The sequence below is a fragment of the Trichomycterus rosablanca genome, chromosome 17, assembly GCF_030014385.1.
Source record: "Trichomycterus rosablanca isolate fTriRos1 chromosome 17, fTriRos1.hap1, whole genome shotgun sequence".
NCBI classification, from domain to species: domain Eukaryota; kingdom Metazoa; phylum Chordata; class Actinopteri; order Siluriformes; family Trichomycteridae; genus Trichomycterus; species Trichomycterus rosablanca.
Window position 1 is genome coordinate 17,256,229 of NC_086004.1, and position 24,003 is coordinate 17,280,231.

The following is a 24,003-nucleotide window of genomic DNA, read 5'->3' on the forward strand; positions in this document are numbered from 1 at the left end:
TTTGTCCAAAGCGACTTACAGTGCTGTGATAGTATATATTGTCTAAGCAATTGAAGGTTAAGGGCCTTGCTCAAGGGCCCAACAGTGGCAACCTGGCAGTGGTGGGGCTTGAACCAGCAACCTTTTGATTACTACTCCAGTATCTTAACATCTAAGCTACAACTGCCCCTGTTACACCTGTTAGCAATTGTTGTGGCTCAAACACATTAATTAAATAAACTAAAGAGGTGTCCCAATACTTTTGTCCATATAATGTATCTTCTGTATCTACACCCCCTAAAAAAAGTGATACATAAGGAAGTCTTATGTGTATAATCTAAAAAACGCTATACTTACACTGAAGGACATCATAACTTGGGACTGCATTTTTGCAAATGTTACTGGGGTGTTATACATCATCAAAAAGAATAATAATTTAAAAAAGTGGGACTTATTAGGGTAGAACTTAATCTTGTCAGTAAATCTGGACATTTTAACAGGACATGGACCCAAAACTTATAGCCAGCTGGATAAACCAGCTAGATCTGTGTTTGTTCATTGACTGGTTCACCAAAGAACGGTAGCAGAACTTTAACCCCTTTGCAGCTCCTCTGTATACAGCAGGGTCGATGCTTCGACTCCGACCATTCAGGTCCACACCCTGGCAGATGAAAGTTGGTGGAATTCTGAGACACCAATGTCCACCTTCCAGGAGGGGTTGTTGAAGATTGAAGATGAGTTGGCCACCCCTGAACTATCACTGTCTTTGGAGCTCCTGTATGATCTGGCCATCCATGAGGACAGCCACCTTCTGGAAGGAGAATGGAGTTGAAGGGCAAAGGCCTCCTGGAGGGCCAGACAGCAGAGTAGACAGACCAGCTACTCTCACACTTTTGCCTCCACTCCACTCAGCAAATGCAGAGCAGGAGCCCATGCAGCAACTGGATCACTGGCTCCTCAACCAGCTAGCTCATAGCTACACTAGGTAAGGGTAACCTGTAATAGACCAAAAGTCTACTGATAGTCAGACTGCTCTCAAAGAATGGAGGCACTGTTTAGAGGAATCTAAACAGCAGTTTCTGGTCTGAATGAACCTTAATAACTTGGAATGCATCCAGAATGCCAAGCCACTTAACTTCTCCTAGACCAGGTGGACCTTGTTCTTTGGCCAGTTTGACTTTGTTCTATCTTACCAACCCAGCTGAAAGAGTACTAAGTCAGACTCCAGACAATGGAAGCCCCCAACCTCCTATTCCCCCATTATACCAGGACTCCAAATTATAGCCCCCATTCAATGGGTCCTTGAGAAAGTAATTCTGGAGGCTCATTCTGGCCACAGTAATGCCCCCTTGGGACAATATATGTCCCCACCACTTTCAGAGCACAGATTCTTTTGGTGGCATTCGATGTACTAGGACATGTGGGGTGTGTTGGGGCCTGCCAGGTGTGTGCCAGCAATAAGTAGTCCAGACTTGAAGTGGACACACCAATGTCTGGGCTTTGCTGAACCCACATCCTTGGCTTTGCACTGTCTGGCATTTATCCCTAGACATGTCACCCTTCAAATGATAGCTTGGTTATCCTTCGCCTATGTTTTCCAGCAAAAGGCTGACACTGACATACCCTTAGCCCAGAAGTTCTCCCAGAACTGTAAAAGGACATGAAGGAGGGCCTGCAACATTCTCAGGGTGACCGCAGTGTCTAGGAAATTTCCAGCAAGAGAAGAGGAAGAGGTGTTTACGGCCCCTTTTTCTGACCAAGGGAATGAGTTTGTCTATCTGCCTAGGATCTGCCCATTTCCATGGAATCTAAGACATTGGGCCTCAGATACGTGTAACCTTTTAAGATCCTTAGGTGGGTTTATCTTATAGCTTACAGATTACAACTTCTACACATTTCATGTATTGTGCCTCAAGGTGGTATTATGTAGTACCTTCACTGCTGGTAGCTGGGTTTTCAGCCTACTCTGTCTGGCTTAATGTTTACTAAGTTAAGGCTGGGATCCAGTAGCTAGTCAATTGGAAAGTATATGGGAATGATCCTGGGTTTCAGCCAGTCTCAAACTGGGACCAAATCTGATTTGGTTGTTCCATGTGGCAGGTACAGGAACATCAGGAAATGCTCTTGGCAGGGCTATGGCATTCATAAGTGCAAACAAGCGAGTTTCACATTCTAGTAAATAAACTATTTCCTAAAGCATTAAACCTTTTAAAGGGATCTTCAATTCTAAACTTTGCGTTTTTGATAGCTAGGGCATGAGTGGGAATCGTGTCATGGCATGTTGGTGGATCGAGTAGCTGGCATATCATGCTTGATCACAGTTTTTCTTAGTGTTTTTGCCTCATTACTGTCTAGTTAATGTATTTGTTATTTTTTACCTTACAAGCCGAGTGAACCAATTGTGTGTGCTTTCCCACCTTTCAGGCTTTATTTTTTTTTTAGTTTTCTACTAGCTAGCTGGTAAGTTTACACTGTAGAATGCTTACTTCTGACATTCTACCGTGTTTTATTGAATCCTGCCTTATGCAACTGATTTTTCTTTTATTTATTAGCCAGGTCGGTGAGTGTGACTGACCTTTTTTGGGTTCCTTTGTTCTGATTCTTTGCAGCCGGTGCACTCGGTTCCATAATCAGTTTGGTGTTTTACCTCACCCTTCTTTACAGTAAATATGTGGAAAATAAACTCAGCACATTTTAAGTTGTAGGCTACTAAGTCCAAAGTAAAGGAAAGTTATTTTTTACGTCTGTGTTTACTTTGTGTCAGGAGTGGACACTTTTATTGCTAATCTGCATAGAGCTCTCAGTATGTCTTGCAGCCTAATAGTTCAGCAGTAAATAGTTTGTTGTAGGGTTACGGTGTGTTTACCCTGCATATTGCACAAATCAACAATTCACAATGTAATGCTTAGTAGCAGTAGTTGTTTTATGGCATGTTTCACATTTACTAGGTCACTGTAATTCAATAATAAACATGCTATTTTTGAATAGCAACTTATAAATCACTTTTTAAAAATGGAATTGTATAAGCATGCCGCTCAGGTGGCACAGCGGTAAAAAAAAGTACGCTAGCACACTAGAGTTGTGGTTTCAAATACATTGAATCGAATCTCAGCTCTGCCTTCCGACTGGGCTGGGAGGCTGCATGAACCACGATTGGCTGTTGTTCAGGATTAGGGATAAAAAGTCGGCTCATAGGTCCTCATAACTGCTGCAACTGCGGCCCCTGCTGGCTGACTGATGGTGCCTGCACAGGGCTGAGGAATAATGCTGTTGGGGGTGTGGCCCTCCGTACACAGTGTCCGTCAGTGTATGAACTCGACTCGTGCAGGTGAAAAATGCAGTTTGTACTGACTGTATGTGTCGGAGGGGGCGTATGTCAGTTGAGAGGCGTCCTCAGTCAGCGGTGAAGGGTCAAATCAGTATATAGGACGCAATCAGGGTAATTGGACACGACTAGATTAGGGGAGAAAATTGTATAAAACGGAAAAAACCGATAAAAAATAAATAAATGGAATTGTATAAAACATTTTACAATCAAGTATTTTTTCAGAACTTCTATATTAAGGATATGAATAAAGACAGTGCTGCAAAAAGATGCATGAAAAATACAATTATAAATAGCAAAAAGTAGCAAAAATAAATAAATAAAATAAAGTAAAACACAGCAGTTTGACCACTTTCAACTCAACTATATCAAATAAATCATATGCTTCTACTTTTGTTGCAACAGTTTGGGGAAGGCCCTTACCTGTTTCAGCATGATTGCCCCCCTTGCACAAGGCTAGTTTGATGTGGAGGAAATGGCCTACACAGAGCCCTGACCTCAACCCCACTGAACATCTTTGGGATGAATTGGATTTTGACCCTTGAAACTGCAGATGTTTTTTGACTAAATGGGCTAAAATTTCCACGGACACGCTACAAATCTTGAGGATATCCATTTCAGAAGAGTAAAGGATGTTATAGCCACAAAGGTTAGTGTAACTCCATAGTCATGTTAATATGGGATGTCCAACAAGCTCATGGCCTGGAGTCCACTTACTTTTGGCTGTATAGCATTTAATTACCTTGGTTTTTACTTTAAATTACAACGTACAACCCCAAATCAGAAAAAAGTTGGGACAGCATGGAAAATGCAAATAATAAAAAAAACACAGTTTCTTACATTTACTTTGACTTTTGTAAAACATGACGTTAAAATCCTAATAAACAAACAAACTTTGACTTTTATTTGATTGCAGACAGGATGAATCTGAGATATTTCATGTTTTGTCTAGTCAGCTTAATTTTATTTATTAATAAACATCCATTCCTGCATTTCAGGCCTGCAATACATAAAAAAAAAAGTTGGGACTGTAAAGCATTTACCACATGTTGCCATTCCTTTTCACCACACTTAAAAGACGTTTTGGCACCGAGGATACCAAGTGATTTAGTGTTTCAGCTTTTATTTTTTCCCATTCTTCCTGCAAACACGTCTTAAGATGTGTAACAGTACGGGGTCGTTGCTGTCGCATTTTTCTTTTCAAAATTCTCTATTGGGGACAGGTCAGGACCGCAGGCAGGCCAGTCCAGTACCCGTACCCTCTTCCTCCGCAGCCATGCCTTCGTAATGTGTGCAGCATGTGGTTTTGCATTGCCTTGTTGAAAAATGCATGGACGTCCCTGGAAAAGATGACATCTTGAAGGCAGCATATGTTGCTCTAAGATCTCAATGTACTTTTCTGCATTAATGCTGCCATCACAGAAGTGTAAATGACCTTTGCCAAGGGCACTGACACAGCCCCATACCATGACAGACCCTGGCTTTTGGACTTGTTTCTGATAACAGTCTGGAGGGTCCTTTTCGTCTTTGGTCCGGAGCACACAGCATTTATTTTTTCAAAAAAAGACCTGGAATGCTGATTCATCTGACCACAATAGTGTGATGGTCCATCCTATATGCCTCCGAGCCCAGAGAAGTCGACGCTGCTTCTGGACATGGTTAACATAAGGCTTTTTTTTTGCACAGTAAATTTTTAAGTGGCATTTGTCAATGTAACTCCGTATTGTAGTGCTTGACAAAGGTTTGCCAAAGTAATCCCTCACCCATGTGGTTATATCAGCTATTGTTGAGTGGCGGTTCTTGATGCAGTGCCGTCTGAGGGGTCGAAGATCACGGGCGTTCAGTTTAAGCTTGAGCCCTTGGCCTTTACGCACTGAAGTTCCTCCCAATTCCTTGAATCGTTTAATGATATTATGCACTGTAGAGGGAGAAATATGCAAATCCCTTCCAATCTCTCCTTGAGGTACATTGTTTTTAAACATTTCAATCATTTTCTCACACATTTGATGACAAACTGGAGATCCTCTGATCATCTTTGCTCATCAAAGACTCAGCCTTTCATGGATGCTGCTTTTGTACCAAACCATGATTACAATCACCTGTTGACATCACCTGTTTGGAATCACATCATTATTTTTCACCTCATTACTAGCCCTAAATTGCCCCTGTCCCAACTTTTTTTGAAATGTGTGGCAGGCCTCAAATGCAGTAATGGAGGTATATTAACAAATGAGCAGACAAAACATGAAATATCTTGGGTTCAAACTGTCTGCAATCAGATAAAAGGATTTTTATTTTATTTGCATTTTCCATACTGTCCCAACTTTTTCTGATTTGGGGTTGTACATTTACTGGTACTTTTAGAAGTTACATTTACATGAACTTTTAGAGGTAATTTTAAGTAGCTTTAGCGCTCATGATTTTGAAGTGTGAAATAAACTATTACAAAAGAAATAAAACATTTAATGATGTAGGTTTTTTGATACCAGTAAAGAGGTTTGTTGCATTAATCATTTTGGCAAAGAGGCGTTTCTGAAGCCCCACGGTCCCCTACAGTCCCCCCGCCACACACCCAACCACTTATCAACACCCCCCCCTCCCCTCCCCTCCCCACCCCACCCCACCCCAATACACACACACACACACACACACAGCAGAAAAAGGTTCTCTCTCGCTAGTTGCGTGCGCGCGGGTTGTGGGCAGCAGTTCATTTCCAGCGCGGTATGAAAATGAGACGGACGCTCACGCTTTTCTCCAGAGCAGGCTGAACGCGTGTTTATTTTTTTGGGAGGACGGACACCTCTGAACGCCGAACTTAGCACCATGGGAGCTGTTTGTCTTGCGCGGCTCGTGTGTTTGTTTTTGCTCCTGTTAAATAGTCGCCAAATCTCTGCCCTTCTCCAGCACGCCGGTAAGAAAGAGTTTCTCTCATAAGCACTTCAGGACTTCTCTTTACTGGCGCTTTGTTTACGCGCGCCTCTCTCCAGTTTATACACGCAGCGGAATACACGCGCTCTTGTTTGGTACTGCGTTCATTCATGCGTTTATGTTTATAACATTTCAGTTTGGGTAACTTTAGGCGTGGTTATATTTGGCTAGATACTTTATTTATTAGCCAGGAGACGCGTTGTTATTTTGATAGTAGCTGAATAAAATGTTTATGTGCAGATGTGGACCAATGTGCTGAGGGGAGCGATTCCTGTCACATCGATGCTATTTGTCAAAACACAGCAACCTCGTATAAGTGCACATGTAGATCTGGCTTTAAAGGTGATGGGACACACTGCGAAGGTAGGCTGCTTTTCTTAGTTTTATTTTAAATGGATTTATTTCATTTCTAAAGATAATTAAAAAAAAGAAAAAAGTATTAATGTCACAAATGGCACATTTAGTAACATGTATGTACATATAAATAAATCATGTGTACTATATATATATAGCAAACTGGGGATGATTAAAGCAGAGTTGTTCTTGGGTGAAATGTAAAAACATAAAGATGAATGTAGACTACTATAGTAATAGTAAGAGAAACAACATTTTAACCTTCAGCTGATGTAACAGTGCAAATTACACATGCTTGTTACTTGCTGTATGTTAACATTTCTTTAAACAAAGACACATTTGCAATCAATAATTGTAACTGCATTTTAAACAAATACAGTTTTGTTTAATTTAGTTTTATTTTGTTTGTTAAATAATTACTGATAGATTACTTAGGTTAAACAGTGTCAGTGAGTAACTGGTCAGTCACAGGTACAATTGTGACATAATAAAACATAGTTAACCCTAATGATGTTAGCCATTGAACAAACACATAACCGTATATATTTTAGTCTAGGTAAACGTTCCATGTATTATTACCAGCATAAACTATGCATTTCAAGTCTGAAATCTACACTGTTTGTTTATATTTGTTTAGAACCTTTCAGATATGGGTGTGAAACTACAAAACATGTATAGTGGTTCATGATTTGTGTTACAGTCATTTTTTTACTGTGCCCTTAAACAACATGTAAATTGTAAGTGTTTTATTGAAAAGTGCTAAAATGCCAAGCATTTATCTTCCTACTGAATAAGATTTATAGTCTAACAGAAGCATTTATTTTTATGAGGAGCAGCATCAACTTTGAGGGGCAGGACAAAACACTCTTGACTTCTCTAAACAGTTCAAAGAATAGTAGAAAAATTGTTTGCTAGCTAATACAAGATGCTGAATACTGACTAACTAACAAATATAAAAGGTTGTATCATTTATGTAAATTAGTGTGTGGATAATTTGATGAATATTACTAGCGGTTGGAAGCTGTAAATGCTTACTTAAGTTAGTTACATAGTAATTATAAACACAGTAATGAGCAAAAAAATATTCCCAAAACTTCAATAAATTATGTTCATAAACTGGAATTTGTATTCAATTGACTAAGATTTCTTTTACTAATAAGACTAATTATACATGTCTATAATGCATAACTATTTATCACCCACCTTTGGTATTTCTCTGTGCTGACTTTGACATTTATTAGGTATATTTCACTTCAGTTCTACCTGGTAAGCTGGGTAATGGTAGTGTGCAACAGTTTTATATGAGTACCACAAATATTAAACATGTTTATAACCATGCCATTTAGGGATGTCAGTTTTCTTTCTTTTTTATTTTTGAACCATTCAAGTGTTGTTTAGGCATTGTGCTTACAGTCAACGTCTTGCTAAAATAAAGTTTTTCTATGTACCAGAAAAGTGTGTTATGTATTGAGCATTAACAATTTCCCCTTAATTCCTGACCAGTTTACTATTCACTGCTGAGAAAAAGTATCTTAATAAGTCTCAATTACCACCACATTTAGAGTAAAAGGTAATTACCTGTATCACCTTGATTGGGCCATGAACGTCAATTTTAGAAGAGCTTAAAGAGGTAGCCTAATCTAGCAGTGTTACTGTAGTTTTCTCCACTTCTTAATGATGGCTGAACTAAGCTCTGGGCTACATTATATGGCTCCTAATTGTTTTGTTCATGTGTTTTAGGTACACTTAATGCTAATGTGCATTATATCAATTATATAAATGTTTTATTTCCTGTGTCTGTTAACACATTGTGTTACAAGTTATGGATAAACTCAAGGGGGGTTTGAAATGGGATGACCAACAAGCTTATGTTCAGGTGCCCACATATTTTTTGCCATATGGTGTATGTTTAGTGCCTCTGGAATAGTCATGCACACTTCCTGATGCTCCACTTTTTATGCTTTTGAGTGTTTATTTGACTTGTTTTAAGTTTAATTTGTGTATTGTTAAATTGTTTCGGCTTCTTTCTTTTGTTTGACACAACACACAGTTTTATAGCTCAAATAAAAGAAACCAAAAAAGAAAATGCCCAACTTAGTGAAAAAAAGGGCCTAATAGTTTGGCAAGGAACTGTCTAAATTGATCACTTAGTGTTGTACCTAACACCCTGTTTCTAAATGATATTCTAAATAAGCTAAAAAAAAAAAGGCTCAGAAAAAACTCAGGTTCTTAACCAGCAACTTTTTCCTTCCCCTAAACAAAATGTATTCACAATATAAGAACAGCAGAACCATCCTAACCCAAACAATAACCCAGTATTTTTAGGGGTTTTAACTAAGCAGTAAGCAGTGACTAGTTGCTGGTTTAAATGCTGATTTTGACATTCAAATATGTGGCTGTTAATATTTATTAGTGGCTGTAAACATTAATATTAGTGACATTGTTTAGGAACACTTAACTTGACTACTGGAGGACCAGGACTGACAATAATTAATATACATATTGTACTTGTAAACACACACCCTGCATTGTGCCATGAGCAGCATTTTATCAACTGGTATACCTTACTGATTGTGATAGTCACTTTAATTTTGACAAATAAAGTTTAGCACTAGGTTTCAGCACTAAAACATTATTTTGAAAAATAAATAGCTTGGTGTGACATTTCAAGAGAAAAGGGCACAAAAGCACCAATCCAGATTTTGTGAATATGTTAATTGGAAATGCCCCGACCATACACGCCTACTACTTCCCTTGAAAGAACAGAAGACATTAGCCCATTGAAGCATGATAGCTTTTTAAACAGCTCACTGTTTCTTGAAAGAATGCAGCACAACCACAGCAGTGACAGTTTTCACACTTTCAACCAATCTGCACACCAAATTAATTCGTCCTCAAGGACGCTAGTTTTTATATCATTTGGTAATCATTTGCTTATTGTTTTAAGTAACAAAACAAAGCTATGCAGAGATTTTTTGTATTTATGAACTTTTGTGTATTTACATGGAAAACATTGTTAATACTGATAAAATGCAGACTCCTCATTCAGTTTGATTATTTTAATCTAAACAATTTGGGGAACTGTCTCATTGTTTATCTATTGTGTTCTATTCCCTAGACATTGATGAATGTGATTCCGAATTTAATGGTGGCTGTGTACATGAATGTAACAATATACCGGGCAATTACCGCTGTACTTGCTACGATGGATTTCATTTAGCCCATGATGGGCACAACTGCCTTGGTAAGAAACAGATACATCAAATTGATATAATCTATTTACTTAAAACATAAATCTGCTAAAGCTCCACTGTTTAGAAAGTTTTGCAACTGTGCAACAACCATTCCAGTTCCTTTAATATAATAGTTACTACTTTATTACAGTTGTAACACAGTGTTACTTTGCACAGATGACACTGTTTAGACATGACTTGCCTACACCGACAACACTGTCCATAGTCAAGCAAGCTTAACATTAGCATGGGCTTAAGGGCTGTTGTTCAGGAAAGAAGCCCCTGCTGTTGTTTTTATTTTCTGTCCATGTGATCATTAACTGTGGTCAAGCTTAAATATATCAGATTTTAAGCAGGGAAGTCTGTTATGCGTGACAGCCTCGAATAGTATGTAAATGTCAAGATTGTGTAAGTATAATGTGTCTGTTAAAAACCTTCCTTATAGCATTTTAGCCAAAAATTGAAGCTGCAAAAAACTCCTCCTCCTCCTCATACCCACTTACTTAAAACATGCAGATTTAAACAAACAAACTCATGCTGCAAATATGGCAAGTCGCACCCCTGCATGACGTCCACTCTCAAGCGTTATATGTTGGCTGTAAGGGCTTGAAAACACATAAAAGAGAATAAAATGAAATCCCATTCTATATTTTGCACAATGCTTTTTAACATGTCTATTGACTAAAGTAAGGTGCTAAATAAAGTTCAGAGTTTTTGGACTTAACTTTTACTACTTGGCATGCTTTTCCCTTAGATGTGGATGAATGTCTTTATAACAATGGTGGCTGTCAGCATGTATGTGTCAACACCATGGGTAGTTACGAATGCCGCTGCAAAGATGGCTTCTTCTTAAGTGACAATCAGCACACATGCATCCATCGCTCTGTGGGTGAGTAGCTTTATGCTTTCTTAACGATACGTGGCACCATTTCAATTGTATGAATCAGGTCTTTGTAAGCTAGTAATTAACTACAGGGCCATAATTTTTGTGGGCTTGGGTGATTTAAATTCAGGCTTTAGTTAAAGACTAAACTTGCAGGCCAAGTTTCAGTACTCCAACAACAAAGACATTTAGATAGCACTGCCTGGGTTTTATAAATGATGTAAAATGTATAAAATGGACGTTTACCTGTGTTTTTGACCTTGAGCAAGAGTGATATATGGCATATCTAAATATGTCATGCTAAGGTCAAATGGATTGCTGATTTGACAGTCATATAAGGGGGGGGGTCAGCTTTTTTAGTTTGGGCTTTCTTTTACATTTACGTTTGCAGCATTTAGCAGATGCTTTTATCCCAAAAATTATGACAATACAATTTGAGCTGTTAAGGGTTATGGGCAACAGTTGCCATATGGGAACAGGCAATCTCATGAATACTAGTTTAGTACCTTAGAACTGCTGTTCTATCACCGCCTTGCCTAATTTTACATATTCCCCAAAAGACCCATGCTTCATGAAAAGGAGTCCCATGTTATGGGAAATAAAATGAGTCAATAACTGCAACACTTGGAAATTGGAGGTCTGACTCCAAATAGGAATAAAGCACCTTTTATGTATCTCTAGCTTTTCAGCAGCAAGTATTGTTGCTATTCCCACTTCTACCCCCACAAAAGCCCCCACCCCTCTGTGAAATGAACTGAAATTTGCAAGGCTTTCCACCCCATTGGGTTTCTCTGGGCAAACTTGCTAAATCCTATTAACACATCCACCAAGGCTTAAAGTGAATGGCGAAAGCTGGCCTGCTACACTTGCATGGAGCTGTGCCATTGATGACAGGTCAGAGTTCATTGGATTAAATGGCAGTGGATTTGAAAGAGTTACAGATGTTTAAAAAGACATATGGATCAGGTTATAAGTGTGTGCGCTCTTGCTAATTAGTTTGCTAATTGATTGCTAATGTGGCAGGCACTTGTTACACTTGCATTTAAGTACTGAATGTGCTTCTAATGAGTCCTTAGGAAAACAAGGACTAAATGTTTATAAGAAAAAGAGAAAACTAAGGTTTTATAGGCATTTGACAAGGTGTGAAAGAGAGCAGCAAAGATACGAGAGATACCAAAATCTTTGGAAATCATTTTTCTGGCACTAGACTGTAATGTTTTTACAGTCAGCCCGGATATTTAAGTACTCAACCAGAGTCTATTTTGGGCTTGTTTGGGGAAGGATGTCATACGTTTTTTTCAAATATACAATAGACCCTTGAGTTACGAACGGTTTACCATACGAACATTTTGGGTTATGAACGATCTTTTTCAACTTCACATACGAACAAATTTTGGATTACGAACCAAAATTTGCGAAACACGTGACGTCACGAACAAGTTGGCTCCAACCGTGTCTCTCTCTCTCTCTCTCTCTCTCTCTCTCTCTCTCTCTCTAAAATATCCCCAGAGAAGGTGCAGAGAAAGCGCAGTTTTTTGTTGTTGTATAATTACTCCTGCCAGTAGCTGTCACTGTGTATCAGACAGAGGGGACATTGAGTAAGAGAGAAGAAGGAAGTTATTCTTTCGTGAAATTACACCTACAAAATACAACACTATTGAAATAAATAAGGAAATAATAGAGAAATATGAGAGTTATTGTTGTTTCTGGTAGATACAATGTATTATGGTGTATGGTACAGCACACGTACTGTACTGAAATGTGATGTGTGTTTATGTACAGTACAGTATTGTTGATTATTATTGTTTATTACAGGAATGTCTATTCTATAATTTAAGATTAAGGGGAAATATACTTGTATTTATAACAAAAAAGACAATTTAAGACATTAGAAAGGTTAGGTAAGGGGGGGTTTGGGAGGTCTGGCACGGATTAATTCTATTTACATTATTTCTTATGGGAAAAATAGGTTTAACTAACGAACACTTTGACTTAAAAACAGCCCTTCGGAACCAATTAAATTCGTAAGTCAAGGGTCCACTGTATATACAAACTGGAACTGGATTGTTTGTGTGAACAATCTTTACAGGCAGCTAGGTGTAGGTAGTTTCTGTCAGTGACCCAGGTATAAACCTCAAAACAGGCTTTATGAAATGCAAATTACAGGAAAAAATAGATTTGCATTTATGTATTTGCAGTAATTTATTCAATATATGTACATCTGCTCCACAGTTTTTAATATTGAATAAATACATTATTAGTAGTCGTATAATCAGTTTGTCACTAATAGAACTTGCTGCAATCACACATAAGAAAGCAATATCATATTACAAATGTTTAATAAGATTTTAAAACTAATCTTTGTTTCTTCCTTAAGTGAGACATTGTCACAATGATTATTTTATATTGCATGAATGTGTTTTGTCAATTATTAAGGTGCATTTGCAACTGTCAGGTTAAAAAGTGCTAAAATGCCTGTCTTGTCAATTGTATTGTCATGTGTTATACGTTGTAGACACTTATCATGGATTTAATTTAAGGGGGAAAAGCATGATACACCATTTTTGTTCTTTTATTTTATTTTATTTTTATGTTTTACAACCGTTTTGAATTTACAATGAGAAAAGCTCTATATGTCCACTGTCTTGGGGCTTCTTTCAAGAATTTTGTTATTCAGTGCAAAAACAACATTACATAATAGAAATTATTGCATATATACACAATCTTAATACTTTTGTAAATTTGCTGACATTCTGTTTACATCAGTCACCATGCTACAGGCCAGCTAACTGTCCCTCTTTCTCGCAGAAGGTCTGAGCTGTATGAATAAAGAGCACGGCTGCGCTCATATCTGCAGGGAGACACCCAAAGGTGGAGTGTCCTGTGAGTGCCGACCAGGCTTTGAGCTGGCCAAGAATCAGCGGGGCTGCATTTGTAAGTGCCAATAGTATTGTGTTTTTTGGTTTTATGTGTGCATGTATTAAAACTTGAATGGAAATGCTTTAAGTAGGAAAAATGGCTTAGCACTGTAATCAAGAAGAAAACCTTATGCAAAGAAAACAAATGTCAGAATGGACAAGTGCATTTATAAACCACCAAAAACAGATATGTTATGAATTTGAAGCTGCTGACATTGTTGACACAGTAAAGTGATCTTTATATTGCTATGTGCTTAAAGACTTTGTCCATGTAACTAGCAACAAACTTTAGTCAAGCTTTAAGGTGCTGGCTGTGGACATTGGGAGCTAGTACCAGCAGGTTCTAATTAATGGCAGACCTCTTTTTGGTGGTTATTTGATTAAATCTTACCATCCAGACAAACCTTTAAGCATAACATGGGAGTTTGGGGTGCTGGAGCCTATCCCAGCTTTTCAATGGGTGCAAGGCACACAGTAACACCCTGGACAGGGCGCCAGTCCATCGCAGGGCAGACACACACACACACACTCACACGTACGCACCCATTCACCTATAGGGCAATTCAGTGTCTCCAATTAACCTGCTTCATGTTTCTGGACTGTGGGAGGAAACCGGAGCTCCCGGAGGAAACCCACGCAGACATGAGGAGAACATGAAAACTCTGCACAGAAAGGTCCCGGACCACCCTGCCTGGGGATTGAACCCAGGACCTTCTTGCTGTGAGGTGACAGTGCTACCCACTTAGCCACCGTGCCGCCCCTTGCTTAAACACAAAAGTATGCCGCTCAGGTGGCGCAGACATGCGCTGCAACCAGAGCTGGATTTCGAAGGAGCGTCGTTTCGAATCCAGCTCTGCCTTCACGGTCGAGGCTGGGCGGCTATGGACAACGATTGGCCTGTTGTCCGGGTGGGGGGCGGGACTTGAGACCGTAGGGGATGCTCTCTCAGGAACGGGACGGTTGCGCCCTCTGCTGGCTGGTTGGTGGCGCCTGTATGGAGACGGGAGGGGGTGTGGCGGAGTGTGTGATCCTCCGTGCACAGTACTCTGCCACGCTACTCTCGTCAAGTGTGGGTGATAAGACGGTCGATTGGCTGTGCAAGTTTCGGAGGAGGCGTGGAACGGCCTCGTCAGCCCCAATCAGGAGCAGGAATCCGCACTAATGAGAGGATGATAGATGGGATGAAATTGGACGTGCTAAATTAAAAAAAAAAAAAAAAAAAAAAAAACCCCACAAAAGTATTTAAATTTGCCATTAAAAAACAGGCAAAGCATTTTAAATTTATATATACATGCATTGATCAGGACATTACCAAGATGTCCTTCGACTTATGTATGTTGCAAAGTGGATTGTCCTACAGAGCGTTTTAGTGCCATCTTTTTATAGGGAAAGAATGTACACAAGCATGGCCATCCTTGAAGAAAATTCACTGAGCACTACATTGCTATGATGGCCTGTTCCAATGCCTGCATGGCTTGGTCATTTTTGGTATTTTATCATGGAAATTTTGACTGTGATCATGCAGCCCCATAAACAGTAGCCTCAGTAACATTCTTCTTGGTCTGTAAAAGACTCTATAGCCTTCATGTTCTTTGGCATCAATTAGTCCTCATGGCTGACCATAAACACACCTTGCTGTATCAGAGATACATTAACCCAGTCATCTAGCTATCATTTTTGGCCCTTATCAAAGCCCTTATTTAAGTCAAATCTAATGTGTTTGACATGTGTACTATGAATAACTACTGATAGCCCAACATTAAATATATATTCTACAAAATAGGCATTGCCATGCAAATTGTTGAGGATATGCTAATGTTTTGACTCATAGATAGTGTACAGTAGATATTGTAGTAATAGAGTTCTGTTTTTCTATATTCTGTAGTGACCTGTATTCATGGCAATGGGGGGTGCCAACACATCTGCGAAGACACAGAGCAAGGACCAGTGTGCAGGTGTCATGCCAGATACACACTTCAGGCAGATGGTCGCTCTTGTGTAGGTAAGAAGTCATTGATTATGCTCCTTTATATCTTGTCTTTGGGTGTAAAGAATCACACTCACACTCAGACTGCAGCTATTTTTTTGGAAAGCTGCGCATGACTGATTTTAACTGTTTTTTTCAAATTTCCAAACAAAGTTAGTGATAGGAATCATAAACACACACCCTCCCGCCCACTCATCAGATAGTGAGGAGCAACAGCTGGAGCCTGCAGGCTGTATCTTCTCACTACAAGTGTGTGTGGGGGGTCTGTGTTTATCGCTACATCATCTCCGCCTGCATTTTTTGGCTTTCAACTTATCTTGGTTTTGCATTGAATAAAACTATCATGATTCAAGTTTAAATGATTGTTGCCTAAAGGCATGCCTAAGGGAGGTCTGTTGCAATTCTGCACCTACATTCTGAGGGTAAATTTAGTCAACATCAGGCTAGTGGTTATGTAACATCAATGGTAAAGTGGAAAACACTGTTCATGCTCTATAGTCTCTTTCACACATGCACTTGTACTTGTTAGTTATTAACCAGAAATTTACTGAGTTTGGATTATTTGTGAAAGCACCACAACGTCAGAATACTGTGTAAACTGACATAGCAGTTTACTGGACCAAGACCTAGTAACTGCCAGGTAGTCTTCCCATGTGTGAACAAAGAGCAATACATTAGTAAGGTAAATACTAAGGCCTGTGATTTAAACTATTACTACTGTACACATGTATATGTGCTGTATCTGTGCACTGATTTTACAGTAGGGCATAACATAATGATCATAACACTACACAATTTTACGCTACACAGTATGTTCAAACTGTACCTATGTAGAAATACTGTGTCCTTCAGACACAGCTTTTTAATATTTTACCATTCTTTGGTCAGACATCTTTTTTAAGGGAAACTCATTTTTTCAAAATATGCTTTAGCTGATTTTATAATAATTTATAATTAAAATGACAATATAATTATCATATTTTTTTTCTTTATTAGGAGATAAGGTAGACTACTTAGGCAGTCTATACTTTCATAAAAATTTTATGCTGTTGGAGGCTATTGAAGGTGACTTTATCAGTATGTATGGCAACATATTTACCCTAAAATTTGTGGAGATCGTCAGCAAAGGGTGTTTGCAGCATGAAGTGCGATGATTCTGGTACATTTGACCATGCAAATAAAATGACTGCTCTTACCATTATGTATCACCCTCTTCACTTAGAATTTGTCAACAGAGGGGTTCAAGTTCTATACTACTTTCACATTTTTACAGTGGCCTTTAATATGCAGTAGATGTTTGGTGAATGGTAGCTCTATCATGAATTTCAGCTTTGTGAATTGTATGACATTTTAGTTAAGGTTGTGGAGAATTTAATTTAATTATGTTGTTATTTAAGTTACTGGTGGTTTTGGTGGGCATTTAGCTTGTAAATTTTAGTTAAGGTTGTGGAGAATTTAATTTAATTATGTTGTTATTTAAGTTACTGGTGGTTTTGGTGGGCATGTATCTTGTAAATTGTCCGTGACCACTGTTCCTATACATGTGAATTAATACATGCTTGAAATTATCAATCCAGATTGAAATATGTAAAGCTGACCCCATAACATGAAAGCATAAAATGGAATCAATAGTTATAGTTAGCCTATGGGGCACTAACCTTAATTGAAATACAGTATTTCCACAAATGTTGGAGAAATACAAACGCTATAACATGGAATAACTTATGATTTAATCACCAGTAAATTACTCTTATAATGAGTCGATAAGCAGAGTTAAGATTCATCTAATAACAGGCTTAAGTGTTTACATCTTCAACTACACAAAATTCATTGTATGTGGGATTGTTTTGTCACATCACGTGTACCAGTTCAGCAATGTTTAATGAGTGACACTTGGTAAATTACCTTGTGATGCTGCCATGTGGAAATGTCACAAAGCTCATTACTATTGGTAAAGTTAGCCTAGTATTTACATGGATTTTAAGTGTTAATAAATATCAGTTGAAATAAGCACGCTTAAGTGTGGTTATCATGGGTCAATGTTTGCAGTAGTTTCTACATGAAAGAATCTGTTTCCATGGCGACCCATTGCATTTATAAAAATGACTTTTTGGATTAATACCTTAAGGTTTTTATTTTGAATATACACTGAATATACACTGTATGGACAAAAGTATTGGCACACATCTCTTAGTCATTGATTTTAGGATTTTCATTCAGTCCCATTGCCTCAGATGCATAAAGCACCTATCCTAGCAGTCTGCCTTTATAAACATTTGTGAAAGAATGGGCTCTAAAGAGCTCAGTGAGATTGAGCATGATTCTGTAATAGGATGCCACTATTGGAACAAGTCAGTTTCTAACATTTCTTCCCTCCTAGATATTCCAACACCAACTGTTAGTGGTATTATTGAAAAGTGAAAGGGTTTAGGTTGCAAAACACAGCAAATCAGACATAAACTGGCAGACCATGTAAAGGTACAAAGTGGGGTTGCTTAATGTTGATGCACAAAGTGCATAAAAGTCGCCAATGCTCTGCTGATTTAATAACTGCAGAGTTCCAAACCTCCTCTGGCTTTAACATCAGCACAAAAAAGATTCATGTCATGGGTCTCCATGGCCAAGCAGCTACATGCAAGCCTTACATCACTACACATAATGCCAAGCTTTGGCTGGAGTGGGGTTGAGCACGTTCTCTTTGCACTCTGGAGCAGTGAAAATGTGTTTTGTGAAGTGACGAATCATGCTGTTCTTTCTGGCAGTCTAATGCACGAGTCTGGGTTTGGCAAATGCCAGAGGAACATTACCTGCCTGACTGCATTGTGTCAGCGGTTAAGTTTGGTGGAGGAAGGACAATGCTATGGAGTTGTTTTTCAGGGGCTTCCAACTTTGTGGGAACAGTTTGGGGAAAGATCTTTTTGTTTTAGCATGACTATGCCCCAGAGCAAGGTTTGGTGTGAAAGAACTTGACTTGCTTGGTGTCAGCTTAACTTGACTAACCTCAACCCCAACACCTTTGGGATGAACTAGAGATTTTTTTTGTGTTTGGGTGTTTGTTTATCTTTTTTGTAAGAAGAAGAAGAAGATACTTTATTTGTCATATATACATATACAGATGTACAGTACAATGAAATTCTTTCTTCGCATATCCCAGCTTGTTTGGAAGCTGGGGTCAGAGCGCAGCCATTGTACGGCGCCCCTGGAGCATATTCAGTTTTTAATGCAGTCTAATATGTAAAAAATAAATACCTTTTGTCCTTTTTTACCACTTCAAGTCACAAGTTTACAAGTTTGACTGGAGGAACTTAACTTGACTGACCTGACAACACCTTTGGGATGAACTAGAACAGAGATTGCGAGCTAGATCCTTTCGTCCAACATCAGTGTCTAACAAATGCTCTTTTGGATAAATACTTAAAAATTCTGACATACAAACTCCAAAATCTAAAAAGCCTTCCAGTAAGAGTAACAGCTGTTATAGCTACAAACTCAGTAAGAATAAATATGGATTTAGAATAAGATGTCATAAAAGCTTTTGCAGGTATAATGTGTAGGTGTCAATTTTTCAACATTTTATTTAATTAGAATATTAATCAGCTGCAATGCGTTTTCCACTATTTGTGATGCCATATGTACAGTGTATCACAAAAGTGAGTACACCCCTCACATTTCTGCAAATATTTCATTATATCTTTTCATGGGACAACACTATAGACATGAAACTTGGATATAACTTAGAGTAGTCAGTGTACAGCTTGTATAGCAGTGTAGATTTACTGTCTTCTGAAAATAACTCAACACACAGCCATTAATGTCTAAAAAGCTGGCAACATAAGTGAGTACACCCCACAGTGAACATGTCCAAATTGTGCCCAAATGTGTCGTTGTCCCTCCCTGGTGTCATGTGTCAAGGTCCCAGGTGTAAATGGGGAGCAGGGCTGTTAGATTTGGTGTTTTGGGTACAATTCTCTCATACTGGCCACTGGATATTCAACATGGCACCTCATGGCAAAAAACTCTCTGAGGATGTGAGAAATAGAATTGTTGCTCTCCACAAAGATGGCCTGGGCTATAAGAAGATTGCTAACACCCTGAAACTGAGCTACAGCATGGTGGCCAAGGTCATATAGCGGTTTTCCAGGACAGGTTCCACTCGGAACAGGCTTCGCCAGGGTCGACCAAGGAAGTTGAGTCCACGTGTTCAGCGTCATAACCAGAGGTTGGCTTTAAAAAATAGACACATGAGTGCTGCCAGCATTGCTGCAGAGGTTGAAGACGTGGGAGGTCAGCCTGTCAGTGCTCAGACCATACGCCGCACACTGCATCAACTCGGTCTGCATGGTCGTCATCCCAGAAGGAAGCTGATGCACAAGAAAGCCCGCAAACAGTTTGCTGAAGACAAGCAGTCCAAGAACATGGATTACTGGAATGCCCTGTGGTCTGACGAGACCAAGATAAACTAGTTTGGCTCAGATGGTGTCCAGCATGTGTGGCGGCGCCCTGGTGAGAAGTACCAAGACAACTGTATCTTGCCTACAGTCAAGCATGGTGGTGGTAGCATCATGGTCTTGGGCTGCATGAGTGTTGCTGGCACTGGGGAGCTGCGGTTCATTGAGGGAAACATGAATTCCAACATGTACTGTGACATTCTGAAACAGAGCATGATCCCCTCCCTTCGAAAACTGGGCCTCATGGCAGTTTTCCAACAGGATAACGACCCCAAACACAACCTCCAAGATGACAACTGCCTTGCTGAGGAAGCTGAAGGTAAAGGTGATGGACTAAACCCAATTGAGCACCTGTGGCGCATCCTCAAGTGGAAGGTGGAGGAGTTCAAGGTGCCTAACATCCACCAGCTCCGTGATGTCATCATGGAGGAGTGGAAGAGGATTCCAGTAGCAACCTGTGCAGCTCTGGTGAATTCCATGCCCAGGAGGGTTAAGGCAGTGCTGGAAAATAATGGTGGTCACACAAAATATTGACACTTTGGGCACAATTTGGACATGTTCACTGTGGGGTGTACTCACTTATGTTGCCAGCCATTTAGACATTAATGGCTGTGTGTTGAGTTATTTTCAGAAGACAGTAAATCTACACTGCTATACAAGTTGTACACTGACTACTCTAAGTTATATCCAAGTTTTATTTCTATAGTGTTGTCCCATGAAAAGATATAATAAAATATTTGCAGAAATGTGAGGGGTGTATTCACTTTTGTGATACACTGTATGTGTGTGTATTTTAGTAAACATAGTTAGTTATAGTTAGTGATATTTCCTATGTGTCCGGACTTTAGGGACACCTTGTAGAGTATGTAGCCAACTAATTGTTATTCATCAACAAACAAGCAAAAGTGTTATTAAACTAAACACAAATAAAGCTTAATTTATTTGAGTGATATGACATCCAGCACTTTAAAAGTCCACATCAAAAGTATGTGGACAAAGTGCCAAGAGCTGGTGAGGGCTTTATTTTCAAAAACATGGAAGTCAATATGAAAGTTATCCCCCTTGCCTTTACTACAAAATGGACTCCACTTTTCTGAAAAAGCTTTCCATGAGGTTTTGGCGTGTACTATTTGTACTATTGCTAATTTTATCAATTCTGTCCAAAGACTATTGCTGAGGTCAGGCACAAATGCTGAACGGGAAGACTTGTCTCGCTATCAACTTTCCAATAATGAAGGATAATTTATAGCTACATTAGTTCTGTTATAAATGACTTAATACAGTTTTATTTATTTAGGATAAATTTAGACACATTTAAAGTAACTAAACTCATTATTTTGATTTCAGCTGAAATTAGAGGTGTTTTTTAACACTTAACTGCTATCCATAATATTAATGAGGAAACAGATGCTGTATTTATTTAAGCATGGGAAATGTTTGAGACGAAGATTGAGAAACACTGTAGAGTATGCCTGGAATTCAAAACTTATCTCTGCCTTTATCTTAGCTCATACCAGTACATGTATTCCAGCTTAATATTGCTATTTTATTTTTCTAGTCTTTGGGTGGTATTATCTCCACTAACTACTGCAGCTTTTGCTCATCCTTTAGTTTCTGGTCTGAACGTACATTCAGTTTTTGATGTAATATATATAAAAATAAATAAATATTCTGTCCTGTTTTACCATTTCAAGTCAAAAGTTTACAAGTTATTACATGCTTGTTAAAAAGCACTCCACAAATTCTCTTAGTCATTGTCCTTTTTCTTTTTTCATTTCAGAAAGAGACGAAGTTGCCAACACCAGCTCTGATCACAATGCCACTTCACTTTTTGCTGAGGTGGATAAGCGTGTCAAGAGGCGACTACTCATGGGTAAATATGCTACCAGAACAACAATATAGAATTGTCATCATGATCACAGTCCTTAAAATAGTAAACTTATACTAATAGAAAATTATATAGGGCATCAGTGTAAAAAAACTTGAGCATTTCCCATCCATGCTGGGCATTCCTCAGGTTTTGAGACAAACTGTGAAATGGCAGAGAATCTGCGTTTTCTCACCTCAGATCCTGCTACTGTAAAATCTGCTCTAGTGACGGTGTGGTAAATTTCACATGTGTTGTTGTGTAGAGGTGTTACTGTATTTATGTGTCTGTTACCAATGATATAGTAGTATTTGTGTTTTGCCACTGTCACTGTGTGAAACCCATAGCACTTTATTAATATCAGGGACGGAAATACACTATGACCGAAAGTATGTGGACACCTGACCACATGCTTGAGGACACCCTTTTTTAAATCCACTGGATTTTACATGGAGTTGACCCCCCCTCTTATGCAGTTGTAACAGCCTTTACTTTCCTTGGAAGGCATTCCACAAGGCATTCCTCAATTGTTTTTTATTTTACATTGATCTGTGATACAAAACGTCTATGAATGGCAGCACTGCCAGACATTTTAGCTTTGTAAAGTCAGTTTCATATACTATAAACCTTCCTGAAAGAGTGGTACCTATTACAGCCATAAAGCTTTGGTTAAGTTCAATATTAGAACCCATGTATTTGGAATGGGAAGTCCAACATGCTCATACATAGGTATTCACACATATTGCCATATTATGTATTTTGAATTGATTTGTAAATTATATTTGATTTATTGGTTATCTTTGTGGCTGGCATTTGTCCTATGAAGTGTCATTTAACCCATTCACTTTTTTGTGTTTTTACTTGTGACCATCATGTCTCTGTTGCTTGTAGTCAGGGTTTAACACTACAAGGCTGTTCCCCTTAAAACCTTTTAAAGATTGGGACTGGTGCAGCTACACATTAGTCACTCACTATTTGGCCTCTTTTTGAGTCATTTGTTGGGTCTCTTGTTTACATTTGCATTTATGAATTTGGAGGATGATTTTAAGTGACTTAAGGTGAGCGGTTAGGGGTTCAAGAGTTGTAGCTGAGTAAAAGAAGGGTTTGAACTCTCAGCTTTCTGATTGGTAATTCAGATTATAAATCTTTGAGCCATTACTGCCACCATACATGTGTATCAAAAACCTGGAAATAATCATTGCACCATCTTGTATCCAGTTTTAAATACAAAATGCAAGATGCAATGCAAGAGTAAGCATCAGTTGGTCCAATGGTCAGCCATCCTCCTCATTTTAAACTGGTGCATGTCATTGTTCTTCCTGGCACCAAATCACTTCAGCCATAACATTATGTTAGAATTCTGGGAATTTTCCATTTTTCTGACCAATCTGCTAAGTTTTAAAATGACTCAGAAATGTCATGTTTATCCCGAATGCATCTGGCCAAGTTTTTACACTTGTGAGTCATGCCTGTTATCCTGAAGCTAACCTCAAGTCAACGTGGCATTATTAAATGAGGAATCAACATAAAATTCATATAAATGTCTGAGTAGACCTCGGTTAATAATTACAATAGTTCTACCTTAAAAATAGATAAAGTGATTAGAGGTCATGTATAATTTTGAGGTTTTTCTTTCAGAAACTTGTGCTGTGAACAATGGTGGATGTGACAGTATGTGCAAGGACACGTCTACAGGTGTCCGCTGCAGCTGTCCAGTAGGATTCACCCTTCAACCTGATGGCAAGAGCTGCAAAGGTATAAACCATTATCTGTTGTAGTCAATTTCATGGATTAACTGCATTGTAGAACCCAAATCTAGACTTAAGCTCTGTTGTGTGTGTGCTTTTACAGACATAGATGAATGTGAAGTACACAATGGTGGCTGTGACCACTTCTGCAGAAACACCATCGGCAGCTTCGAGTGTAACTGTCGCAAGGGATTCAAACTGCTGACAGATGAGCGCTCATGCCAAGGTCAGGCTTCTGTTCTTCTGTACGGGGTGGTGTGTTTGTGTGCGTAGTCGGACTCTGAGATAAGACAGGGTGGGAGTCTTCTGAAGGGTGCCAGTATCGACTTGCCA

At 38.9% G+C, this 24,003-nt stretch overlaps 1 protein-coding gene across 2 annotated transcripts in view; it reads left to right on the forward strand.

The window, feature by feature from the left end:
* The first annotated feature begins 6,127 nt into the window (after positions 1 to 6,127).
* Positions 6,128 to 24,003, forward strand: part of scube2 (signal peptide, CUB domain, EGF-like 2) — a 42,846-nt gene continuing 24,970 nt past the window's right edge. For both annotated transcript variants that reach the window (XM_063012653.1, XM_063012652.1), the window contains exons 1-9: positions 6,128 to 6,215; positions 6,473 to 6,595; positions 9,705 to 9,830; positions 10,574 to 10,708; positions 13,511 to 13,636; positions 15,506 to 15,622; positions 21,836 to 21,928; positions 23,561 to 23,677; positions 23,774 to 23,896. In XM_063012653.1, the coding sequence (XP_062868723.1) occupies positions 6,128 to 6,215; positions 6,473 to 6,595; positions 9,705 to 9,830; positions 10,574 to 10,708; positions 13,511 to 13,636; positions 15,506 to 15,622; positions 21,836 to 21,928; positions 23,561 to 23,677; positions 23,774 to 23,896 (1,048 nt within the window). The remainder of the gene's footprint in view (positions 6,216 to 6,472; positions 6,596 to 9,704; positions 9,831 to 10,573; positions 10,709 to 13,510; positions 13,637 to 15,505; positions 15,623 to 21,835; positions 21,929 to 23,560; positions 23,678 to 23,773; positions 23,897 to 24,003) is intronic.